The sequence below is a fragment of the Canis aureus genome, chromosome 1 (assembly GCF_053574225.1).
Source record: "Canis aureus isolate CA01 chromosome 1, VMU_Caureus_v.1.0, whole genome shotgun sequence".
Lineage (NCBI taxonomy): Eukaryota > Metazoa > Chordata > Mammalia > Carnivora > Canidae > Canis > Canis aureus.
Genome location: NC_135611.1, coordinates 100458522 through 100470744, shown reverse-complemented (window position 1 = coordinate 100470744; position 12223 = coordinate 100458522). Strand labels below are relative to the sequence as shown.

General features: G+C 42.2%; 1 protein-coding gene across 1 annotated transcript; it reads left to right on the top strand.

Annotated features, from left to right (window-relative positions):
* The first annotated feature begins 338 nt into the window (after positions 1–338).
* On the top strand, positions 339–6814 carry ZNF544 (zinc finger protein 544). The gene is given in 7 exon segments (XM_077862817.1): positions 339–489; positions 827–910; positions 4923–4946; positions 4949–5457; positions 5459–5842; positions 5845–6681; positions 6683–6814. Coding segments are annotated over 7 exon segments (2121 nt in total).
* Positions 6815–12223: the final 5409 nt, after the last annotated feature.

The following is a 12223-nucleotide window of genomic DNA, read 5'->3' as shown; positions in this document are numbered from 1 at the left end:
TTTTACATGGCCCTGATTTGTCCTATGAGCCAAAGTTTAGTGATCCTTGATTTAGAACATGTTCTTTGGCTTCCAATCTGATTTGGTTAGAGAAGCCAGGGGTGGGGATCTCCCAGTGGGGTTCCTGTTGTTTCCTGGTACAAAAAATCAGAAGGACTGTTGTGATCTGTGATAGATGAGACACTCAAAAGTGTAAACACCATGGGCCTGGGTCTGTCTGATCCCAAAGGTGGGAACCCCATGAACGTTCATTGATGTCATCTTGAGCCCATGTCCTCTCCCTCCCTGTGCTGTCTCATCCCCCTGACCCAGCCTCCACATGGGAGAGGCAGAGCCCCATGGTAACATGGGTGATGTTTCAGCCACCTGTGAACTTCAAGGATGTGGCTGTGACCTTCACGCAGGAGGAGTGAGGACAGCTGGATCTGGCCCAGAGGATGGTGTACGGCAACATGACTCTGGAGACCTGTAGCCACCTTGTGTCTCTGGGTAAGACAGGCTCTGCCCATCATAGCAATTTTCTGCTTCAGGGACTCAAAGCTCTGCCTCTTCTTAAGGGTGTGCTTGGGCTGGACCAGAGCATTCCAGAAGTGGGTTCCTTGGATATTGCCACTGGATATAGATATATATAGATATAGATCCTGGATATTGCCACCCATTCTGGCTCTAAGGAGCTGAGAGTTTTGTTGGGAGTTTCCTTGGGATGCACAGGGCTCTCCTAGTCCATCCAGATCTGACCCCAGGGAACGAGGGCTGGGCCAGAGGAAATGGTTCTCTTTCTATCCAAGCAGAGCACAAAGTCTTGTGTTTTTCCCCCACTGACCAAGGCTTCTGCTTTCCAAACCAGATGTGATCATCTGGCTGGAACAAGGACAAGACCCATGGAGGTCAGAACAGGGACCTCCCCGAGGTGAGAGCAGGCCAGAGCCCTGGTCAGTTAACATGGTGATATTGTTCTCTGCAGGTCCCTGAGTCCAAGGAGGGGAGGAAGAGCAGGGAGCTCCTTGGAGAACCATGCTGCTTCCTTATATCCAACAAGGCAGCCACATTCTCATCCAGATCCTCCTGTCTCTCTTCCCCCAATCCATGAGAAACACATTTCACTGCTGTCTCATGTGTGAGTTCACTTCTGTTCCTATCTTCCCTTTTGTCTTCACCCCTCAACTGCTTCATCTATTCCCAGGTCCTTATGCCCTCTCTTTTTCTTGATTCCCTCATGCAGCTCCTCAGATTTCTCACACCTAGTCTTTCCCCTGCAATTGGGTGTCCATTCCTCCTCCATGTTGAACATTCCCACAACTTCTAGATGATCCAGAGGTGTGGTGAGAACTGGAACATCCTAGGAAATGACAACAACCTATTCCTTCCAGAAGGATTCCTACTAAGTCAATTCCTGAACTTTTTTTTCCCACCTCTTCTTATTCCATAGGCCCACTTCCTTATATGTCCCAGTGTGTCAACCTGATTGGAACTCTTTTTTTTCCTTCAATAGCTGATCAAGATACAATTAATGTGCCATACAATTCATTCATTTAAAGTATGCAAAGGGGGGCTCCTGGTGTTGGGTGTCTGCCTTCTGCTCAGGGCATGATCCCAGGATCTGGGTCAAATTGTGCATCGGGCTCCCCACAAGGAGCTTACTTCTCCCTCTGCCGATGTCTCTGCTTCTCTCTCTGTGTCTCTCATGAATAAATGAATAAAATATTTAAAAAAGAATAAAGTATGCAAAGAATTTTAGTATATTCACAGCATGTGTATCTATCACTGTAAGCAATTTTAGAACATGTTCATCACCCCAAGTAATTGGGCTGCTTCTGATTTTTTTGTTATTATTTTGTTTTAATTAACAAATTTTATTTATTAGAGCAGTTTTATGTTTACAGAAAGTTGAGCAGAAAGGACCGAGTTCCCATATATCATACTTCCCACACACACAGTTTCTTGTTGTTAATTTCTTGTATTCTGTGGTACATTTGTGACAATGGGTGAAGCTGTATTCACACATTATTACCAGTAGAGACCAATAGTTTTCATTAGGCTCACTCTTGGTGGTGTACATTCTGTGGGTTTGGGTAAGAGTATAATACCGTATCTCCATCATTATAGTATCACACAAAGTAGTTCCTCTGCCCTAAATATCCTCTGTGCTCCAGCTGTTCTTGCCTCCCTCCACCATAATTCTTGGAAACCACTGGTTATTTTCCTCTTTCTTTCTTTTTTTTTTTTTTTAAAGATTTTATTTATTTATTCATGATAGTCACAGAGAGAGAGAGAGAGAGAGAGAGAGAGAGAGGCAGAGACACAGGCAGAGGGAGAAGCAGGCTCCATGCACCGGGAGCCCGACGTGGGATTCGATCCCGGGCCTCCAGGATCGAGCCCTGGGCCAAAGGCAGGCGCCAAACCGCTGCGCCACCCAGGGATCCCTATTTTCCTCTTTCTAGTTATATCTTTCCCACAGTATCCTGTAATTGGAATCATACAATATATGGCCTTTCTCAACCGGCTACTTCCGGTTGGCAAGAAGCATAATGTGTGTCCTTCACACTACCTTTGAACATTCTCCTAGTGTGTTCCTTCTCTTTCTTACCCTGTAACTCTCACCTACAGCCTCTGTTGTTTTTTCCTCTGAAGTGTCACCTAACTTTTACTTAGCTTTGGTCCTTCAAATGATGCCATTCTGAATTCAGTTTATGGGCAATGACTTTCTTCTCATCTATCATAGATTTACTTTCTAGCTGACTCACACAGTCCATTTTCCTCATTTTGCAACTTTTTAAAAAAGATTTTATTTATTCATGATAGACAGAGAGAGAGAGAAAGAGAGAGAGAGGCAGAGACACAGGCAGAGGGAGAAGCAGGCTCCATGCAGGGAGCCCAATGTGGGACTCGATCCCCAGGTCTCCAGGATCATGCCTTGGGCTGAAGGTGGCGCTAAACCACTGAACCACCCAGGCTGCCTTCTCATTTTGCAATTGTGATGAAGACACTGCTGTAAAATGTTTAACCTCCTTTGCCCAGTTTCCAATGACCAGGCATAACTTGAACACATCATAGGCACCCAAACACTTCTTTCCTTCTTCCCATCTCTAAATACCCTTTCACTCCCTTTCATTGGACCATTGTTTTATTTGAAAAAGTTCTCATCATCAGGGATTCCACGGCAACACCAAAAAGGAACATAGCAGAATCTTGGGAAGGAGAACAGTGTTGGTCATAGAGGGTGTAGGGCTTAGATAAAGACTTTGTCCAATAGGGAAAGGTTCTCCTGGAAGTCAAAAGAGGGCCACAGAGTGTAGTTAATATTTTGCCAATTGGAGGATCCTTCTCTTCTTAGCAGACATGGAGGTGAAGCATGAGACTTGATCAGAATCCTTGATAGTACTAGACATGGGTGGCTACATGACTGAAATGGGAAGAATGACAATAAAGAGGAAATCTTGGAGGACCTAGGCAAGGTCCTGAGCTGGGAGCCTATTCCACTCACTAGAGGCCCAATATTTCAACAGAGGGAGAAGTCCCTATTAGGACAATAACAGGGGTGGTGATATCAATGGCACCACATGCCAGCAGTGCACCACACGCCAAGCACCATGTGGGACTCAGATATCAGTTCATTTGTGCATTAGAGTAAATCGTGTAAGCTAAGGATTTTTATTCCTGGCTTACCACCAAGGAAACCAAGCTTCAGTAGTTGCTAGTTAGTTAAGCCCACTACTTCAAGGACTACAGTGCTTTTCTGGGGAGTTTGTGGCATTGATTACAGAGTTGTTAAAGAGAATTTTTTCTGTGGGTAGCCTGAAGAAATAGTAGAAATGGTATGTTAAGAATATTAAGTCAGTGTTGGTGTTTGGGATCCTGTTTCAAGATGCAGAACCAGAAAATAGATAGACTGACATTCTAGGTCAATAATCTAGGTTGAGGTACCAGTTAGGTTTCCATATTAATTTTTTGTGACTGCTGTAATAGATTACCAGTTGGGTGGCTTAAAACAACACAAATTGATTCTCCCACAGTTTGGAAGGCCAGAAAAGTGAAATCAACACCATTGGGGAGGGATGCCTGGGTGGCTCAGTGGTTGAGCATTGCCTTCAACTCAGGGCATGACCCTGGGATCCAGGATCTAGTCCCACATCGGGCTGAGCCTCCTTCTCCCTCTGCCTCTGTCTCTATTTCTCTCTGTCGCGAATGAATAAATAAATAAATAAATAAATAAATAAATAAATAAATAAAATCTTTAAAAAATACTATTGGGCTGAAATCAAGATATTAATAGAGTCATGCTCCTTGGGATAGTCCAGGAAGAAATCTTCCTCATCTCTTCCAGCTTCTGGTGGCAACAGCATTCCTTGGTTTGTGCCCACATCACTTCAGTCTTTAAGGCCAGCATCCTCAAATATTTTTGTTCCATGTTCATATCACCTCTCTGCATATGAAATCTCTATCCCTCCCTTATAAGGACACTTCTGGTGATACTTAAGGCCCACACAGATACTCTCCCCATCTCGAGTTTTTAATTTAAGCACCTGCTAAGACCCTTTTCCAAATAAGGTACCATATTCACAGGTACCAGCAATTAGAATGTAGGTATCTTTTGTGATTATTGAGGGCTGTCTACTTTAGGCCCAATTCTTTTGTGGATTCCTCCTTTAATCTTGACCATTCCCTGCTTATTTATATTCCTCTCCTCCCTCTTTGGGGATCAGTTCTCCTGGGTCACCTCTTCAATATCTTTGCTTGTTTTTTATACTTTATCACTGATATCCCATTTTCTGATACATCCCCTTTTTTACATCCTGCATAAAATTACAATCCATGGGTTAGAAACAAACTCAAAAGCATCTTCCATACTTGGTGGTCTCCTTTATCCCATCCTCCTCTTCAAATGCATCTTGAGTAATTCAGGTATTTGGGGTTTCTTTCAGACTGGAAGAATACATTTGAAAAGAGTCAGCTTCCAAAGAGGATTTTGCTGTGAAAGAACCATTCCACCACATAAAAATGAAACACTGCATATGGGAGGAGGGCCCCTGGTTGGTATCATTAGGAGAAAGGCAGGATTGGGGGGATCAGCTAAGGGAGCACCAGGAGGACTCTTTGAGTCAAATGGTACTTACCTCAGATACACTGTTTGCTCAAGGGGAACATTGTGAGCATGACCCTGGAGGAAGTTACCTGAGTTTAAGCCTTCTATCTCCAACATTACCCACAAGAACACATTTCCATATGCTTGACTCACAGGTTAGAAGGTTGAAATGGAATTCAGTTTTCATTAATCATGAGAAAGGCTGGGCTGATTGGAACCCCTGTGAAAATCACCAAATTGTTAGAGCCTTCTGTCAGAGCATTTACCTGAATGAATTTGGAAATGTTGAAATGAGAAATAAAAAGTCTTATGAATATACTGTCAGTACTGACTCTTTCAACTATGGTATCTCCCTTCGATTTCATAATAGAATTTTTTTCAGCAGAGAATAGTGCAAAGTGTACAGGCTATGGAAATGTCATTAATCATAGTATGTCTCATAGCATGAATCAACCCATGCCAATTCATTTTAGAGAAAGTCAGCATGAGTGTGATGAATGTGTTATACATACTGAAATAAGTGATCCTAAAGAAGCACCATTTAGATACAAGGAGGAACATAATGCCTTTCATGCAGCCTCATCTTTTACTGACTGTGACATCATTCAGACTAAAAAGAAATCACATGCATACAGTCAGTGTGAAAAATCTTTCAGCTGTTGCTCTAAGCTTGTTGTACACCAGAGAACACACACTGGAGAAAAACCCTATGAATGCACTCAGTGTGGGAAGTCTTTCAGCCAGAGCTATGACCATGTCACATACATCACAGAACCCACACTGGAGAGAAGCCCTGTGAATGTAACCATTGTGGGAAATCTTTCACCCAGAGTTCCAAATTTATTAGACACCAACAGACTCACACTGGAGAAAAACCATATAAATGTCACAAATGTGGAAGATCTTTCAGGTGGAATTCTAACCTTATTGTACATCAAAGAATTCATACTGGAGAGAAACCTTATGAGTGTGCTCATTGTGCAAAGTCCTTCAGGCAGATCTCTGGCTTTGTTGCACATAAAAGGACTCACACTGCAGAGAAACCCTCTGCGTGTAACCAGTGTGGAAAATCCTTCATTCGAAGCACTCAACTTATTAGGCATCTGTGAATTCACACTGGAGAGAAGCCATATAAATGCAATCAATGTGATAAAGCTTTCACTAGAGGCTCTAACCTTATTGAGCATCAGAGAACTCATACTGGAGAAAAACCTTTTGAATGTAATCCGTGTGGGAAAGCCTTTACTGGAAGCTCTCACCTTCTGTCACATCAGAGAATTCATTCTGGAGAGAAACCATATGAATGTAATGACTATGGGAAATGCTTTTGGCAGCAGTCACAGCTTGTTGTGCATCAGCGAACCTATACTGGAGAGAAACCTTATGAATGCAGTCATTGTGGAAAAGCTTTCAACCAGAGATCTCCCCTCATTGTGCATCAAAGAACACACATTGAAGACAAGCTCTATCAGTGTAACATGTGCATTAAAGCCTTCAGTCAGAGGTCACACCTTATTGAACATCAGAGAACACATACTGGAGTTAAGCCCTATGAATGTATTGACTGTGGGAAAGCCTTTAATGAATGATCAGCCAACCCTTACAAAACATGAGAGAATACACACTGGCAAGAAACCCTATGAATGTAATCATTGTGAAAAGGCCTTTAGTCAGCGATGTCAATTTACTAGGCACCAGAGAATTCATACTGGAGAAAAAAAAACCCTATGAATGTAATGAATGAAGGTTTTCAGTTATTATACATTCCTTATTCAACATGAAAAAACTCAAGGTAGCGAAGCTGAATAATCAAGATGGAGAAGCTCGCTGCCAAACTTTATTATAGACATCAGGTGACAAAAGTATGACTCTCAGAGTGTGGTCTAATGACCACATCAGGTATGCTTGGAGTGTTCATTGAAACTGCACATTACCAAGCTTAACTTGATCTCCTAAATCAGAATCTCTGGCAATAAAACTCAGGAGCCTACACTTCCCAGATGCAGCACAAATAATTTGTATGTACATTAAAATGTGTTTACTGCTGCATTTAAATGAGAAACTGTGAACATACCACAATTTAAAACTTTATCAGAGCTTTTAGCAGGAGTTAAGAAATTGAATATGTAGCTATATCCATCAAATAATCCTTTTAGTGTAAACAACCATCCAAATTTAATCAGACATTGTCTCTATAACACATTCCTAGAAATAATGGGCTGGAAGATTTTCTCTTTTTAATTTTACTTTATTGGACTGGAAGATATTCTTGATACAACACCCCAAACATTCAATCTAAGAAGAAATATTTGCATGGCAAAGTTAGTGTTGAGTGATGAATTACGAAGCCAGTCAATGTAAGCAGTTAATACAAATTGGAGGAGGACTGAAGATGGGAAGTGTTCTGAAATGGTTTCTGTTGGAATTAAAAATAGACTCTGAATATGTCAAGGACTCCATTGTGCTCTAATTTAACTTTGTTGCTCAGGTTGACTATAATCAGAGCTGGGTGTATGGCAATATGGAAAATATTTATCAGGTGAAGTGAAAAGAGGACCCAAAGTAGTATATACACAAAATCTTACAACCACATAAAAAAACATATACACAGATGGTTGATTAAGAAGGTCAACTCAGCAGCATGTTGAAAAAAAGGCTGATGTGTGATGAAAGTGGGAGAAGCCATAACTGCCAATTTGGTCAAGGTAAAAGGAGATGTGAAAGCACCATCTGGAGACGCAGAGTGGAAAGGCTGAAGCCAGTTTCACGTGAAGAGAGGGCTGCAGCAGAAGAGGTCACAGCCCCCTGGCAGAACTGTATACCAAAATGTGGATGAGAAAATGGGGCTAATTGAAGATCTAGCTATGAAACTCCACATTTGCTCTCCCTTCTCCCCCCTTTTTCCCCTTGTCTTACAGTGAGTGTCTGGCTGTGGGTAAACAAAAAATAAAGTAGGGAGGAAGTTATGTACTAAAAATAATCTGGGGAGCCAGAGAATTTGGTTCATTATATTCCAGAACAAAGGCTGCTTTATTTGGGCATTACAAGGACCTTCATCCTAACAGCTGGTTCTTGTACTTTTCACCCTCTAGCAAAACATGGCGTTAAACCAGTCTCACCCTTGGGATGCCTGGGTGGCTCAGCGGTTGAGCACCTGCCTTTGGCTCATGGTGTGATCCCGGTCTGGGGATCAAGTCCCACATTGGGCTCCCTGTGGGGAGCATGCTCCTCCCTCTGCCTGTGTGTCTGCTTCTCTCTGTGTCTCTCAAGAATAAATAAATAAAATCTTAAAAAAACAAACCAATCTCACCCACCTACTTGAACTTCCCCTCTTCTTTGATAGCCTCTTCAATATGGATGGGAGCCAAGGCATGAAAGATGAAGAAAGGCTTCAACATGAAAGAAAAAATATGTAAGGCCAAAAAGAAATCAGCCTCAAAAGAAAAGATATTCAGGGAACCAAATATTTAAAAGTTTTATTCTAACTAACAGTGAGTCAAAAAATAACTGCAAATGAAAAAGAAATCCAAGATTCTCTCTTTTTTTAAGATTGATAGATTTTTTGAGAGAGTGAGAGGGGGAGGGGCAGAGGGAAAGGAACAGAATCTCAAGCAGAGCCTGATGTCAGGCTTAATCTTATAATCCTCAGGATCTGTTCAGAACCTGAACAAAATCAAGAGTCAGACACTTAACCAAGTGAGTCACCCAGGCACCCCAAGATCCATGAATATGACCCTGATGCTAATACTTCTTCTTACAAGAGGCAGAGAACTCATGAAATTGGAATAAAAGAGGGGGCTATATAATCAGATTGTTTTGATTTGCCCTTCACCAAACAGTGTTTGCATAGATATGATATAAACAGGAGGTATTGAGTTTTGTTTTTGTTTTTTGCTTTTTTTAAGGAAGAAAGCCATGTGACATGAGGATTTCATAATGGCAAGAGTAGAGCATCATTGTTCCCAGCATTGTTACTAACAGTAATGGTATAGTCTGTAGCTGTTGTAAAGTAGAAGGGGAAAGAGACATAGTGGGGAGAAGGAGTATCCCTATATCCTCAACTTAGGAAGTAGCCTCTTAAATATAATATGATAGATTGTTTAGGATACCAAAATTAGAGCACAAAATGGTAATATGACAGAAATTGGAAGCAAATAGAGGAGCAACATTGTGAATCAAATCTACATTCCTTTTAAGAGCAGGAAGTCAGTAAATTTACAGGCCATAAAAGATTAGAATTACAGAGATGGCCTCAGAAAGAACTGGAATAGGAACAGTTAAAAGTCGTTGGTGGGATGTGTGACTATTAGATAGGGTGGGGCAGGAGACGACTGGTTTTCATTTTATACCTTCCATAGTAACTCTTTCCTTGGTGGTACACTACTTATTTGGGTAACAAATTCTTTCCAACATGTACCTATAGATGAGCAAGACAACAGTACATGGGGATATCTGCAATTGATTTGTGGAATTATATACAATTTTCTTTCTTTTGATTCAGGGTTGCTGTAATAGTAGATTGACAATTTAAAAAGCAAGAGCAGGGATGCCTGGGTGGCTCAGCGGTTGGGATGCCTGGGTGGCTCAGTGGTTTAGTCCCTGCCTTTGGCCCAGGGCGTAATCCTGGGGTCCTGGGATCAAGTCCCACATGGGGCTCCCTGAGTGGAGCCTGCTTCTTTCTGCCTGTGTCTCTGCCTCATGTGTGTGTGTGTGTGTGTGTGTGTGTGTGTGTGTGTGTGTCATAAATAAATAAAATCTTTATAAAAAAATAAAATAAAAATAAAAAGCAAGAGAAAAAAAAAAAGCAAGAGCAGGGGTTCCTGGGTGGCTCAGTTGGTTGAGCTTCTGCCTTCAACTCAGGTCATGATCCCAGGGTGCTGGGATCGAGCCCTGCAAGCAGGAGCCTGCTTTCCCCTCTTCTTCCACCATTCCCCCCTCTTGTGCTCTCTTGTGCTCTCTCAAATAAATAAATAAAAATCTGTTTAAAATAAATGAATATGGGATGCCTGGGTGGCTCATTGGTTTGAGCATCTGCCTTCAGCTCAGGTCATGATCCTGGAATCTGGGATCGAGTCCCGCATTTGGCTCCCTGCATGGTGCCAGCTTCTCCCTCTGCCTGTGCCTCTGTGTCTTTCATGAATGAATAAATAAAATCTTTAAAAAATAAAATAAAATGAATGAATAAAAATAAACAGCAAGAGTTTTTTTAAAAATATGTCAGACTTTTCTATTTGGCCAATTAGACTTTATCCAGGGGGCAGGAAGGCTCCTTGGCTTCTTAGAAGTCCCTGGTATTAAAGGGGGGTGGTTTAGTCTTTAAGATGTGATTTTCCAGAAACCTAATACCAGGAAGTCAGAAGGCTCCCAAGAGTGGGGACTTAGAGAGGTACCGGTATCCTGGGACAAGATGGGGCAGGATAGTCGTGCGAATTTGCATAAACAATTACTGAATGTACTTCCCTCAAGGTCACTCTGGCAGTTACCTGGTATCCATTATAAAACCCTTTAAGTAATATAGCTCTCATGATTCATATGAAACCCTGAGGTTGAGATGGAAAATGTCTGGGCTGGGACAGCCTGCACAGAACAGATGGGGACTTTGCTTTGGATGGCTGATCCTGCTGCCTAGACCAATGTTATTGTATAGCTCTCAAAAGATGCCAGAACCTGAGAGAAAAATCTGCCCGACAGATCCAGCGAAGTGCATGTTGTTTGACAATTCTTGACCAAACACTTGAGAGGTGTCTGCATACAGCAAGTCATGAAATTAGCAATGAAGGCACTACTAGAGACTCCAGGACGGAAGATGTGTGTGATGCCAGTGTCCTCAAGTCCCTCTTTCCATAGTGGGGACTCCACGAAGGGGCTTAGTGGTTATGTGCACCTGGAGACTAACCCCTGTGGGAATTGGAAGAAGGAGATGACGGGACAGGGAATGGAAGGATGCAGCTGCTGCTGTGTAAGCAACCAGTGCATCAGACCCTGCTCTGATAGGTGTTCTACCCCCTCATAAGTGAGAAACCTGAGGCTTCTAGGACCCAAGAAATGGGCTTATTTGAAATAGGAATGTGAAACCCCCACCTGAATGGTTCCCATATCCAGAGGCCAGTGGTTCCCGATTGAAACATGCATAAGACCCACCTGAGAGGAGCTTTTTGGATTGGAGTTTCCTAGGCCCGTCTTCAGAGAGTCCACTTTGGTCAGGTTGAGGTGGTTCCTAGATATTTTCATAGTTCAAGTAGACTTTCTATTTTTTTTTTCTTAACGTTTTGGGGCTTGTTTTGTTTTCTCTTTTAAAGATTTTAAAGTATTCTCTACACCCAATGGGCTCGAACTCACAACCTTGAGATCTAGAGTCACATGTTCCACCAACTGAGCCAGCTAGGTGCCTTGGTGTGTTAAACATTCTTAGTAATATTCTGGTTGAGGTTACTAGCTGGAACTTTTGTTTACTCTGCAAGCATGTTGCATCATGGTATTACATGAAGACAGCATGAGCAGAATGGTGTTGACCTAAGATGACTCTCAGATCCACTAACTGTACGTTTATCCTTCTGGGGGCTGTGGAAGCTTCTAGTTTTCTTTCAGCAACATCACCTTAGCTCTTGAGGATATGATACTAAGACTGTGTGAATTTTGTCAATTGGCTATCAAACAATGTGCTCTGTGTATGTAATGTTACCCAAGTATTATTTATACTATTCATATTCATTATTGTAAGAAATGTAACTGATGGCAGAGTTTTGGGGTATTTAGGTTCTTGTTCCACTTTCAGGTTGTATATTCTGTTTTCATTATCTGTCCTTCTGACCCAGTAATCCTGCTTTCCTTCCACATAAGTATCAGAGCTATGTCCTTCTCAGTGCCCCAGCTCACTGGGCTCCTTTCTGGTCTTCTTCAAGTTCTCAGTGTGGAAATCACAGGGAACTTAAACTGCCATGGAGATCATCATCATTTCAGCACTTGCATTTCTCACCTGCTCCCCCACAGGACTGAGAGGGTGCTTGCAGATCTCACAGAGAGCAACTCAGCCACAATGTACAAGTGAGTGTTGCTGAAGGGGGTGAATACGGAGTCAAGACAAGGAGGCTCTGGTAACCAGCAACATCCATTATGGTTATGGTGAGCTGGACAACATCC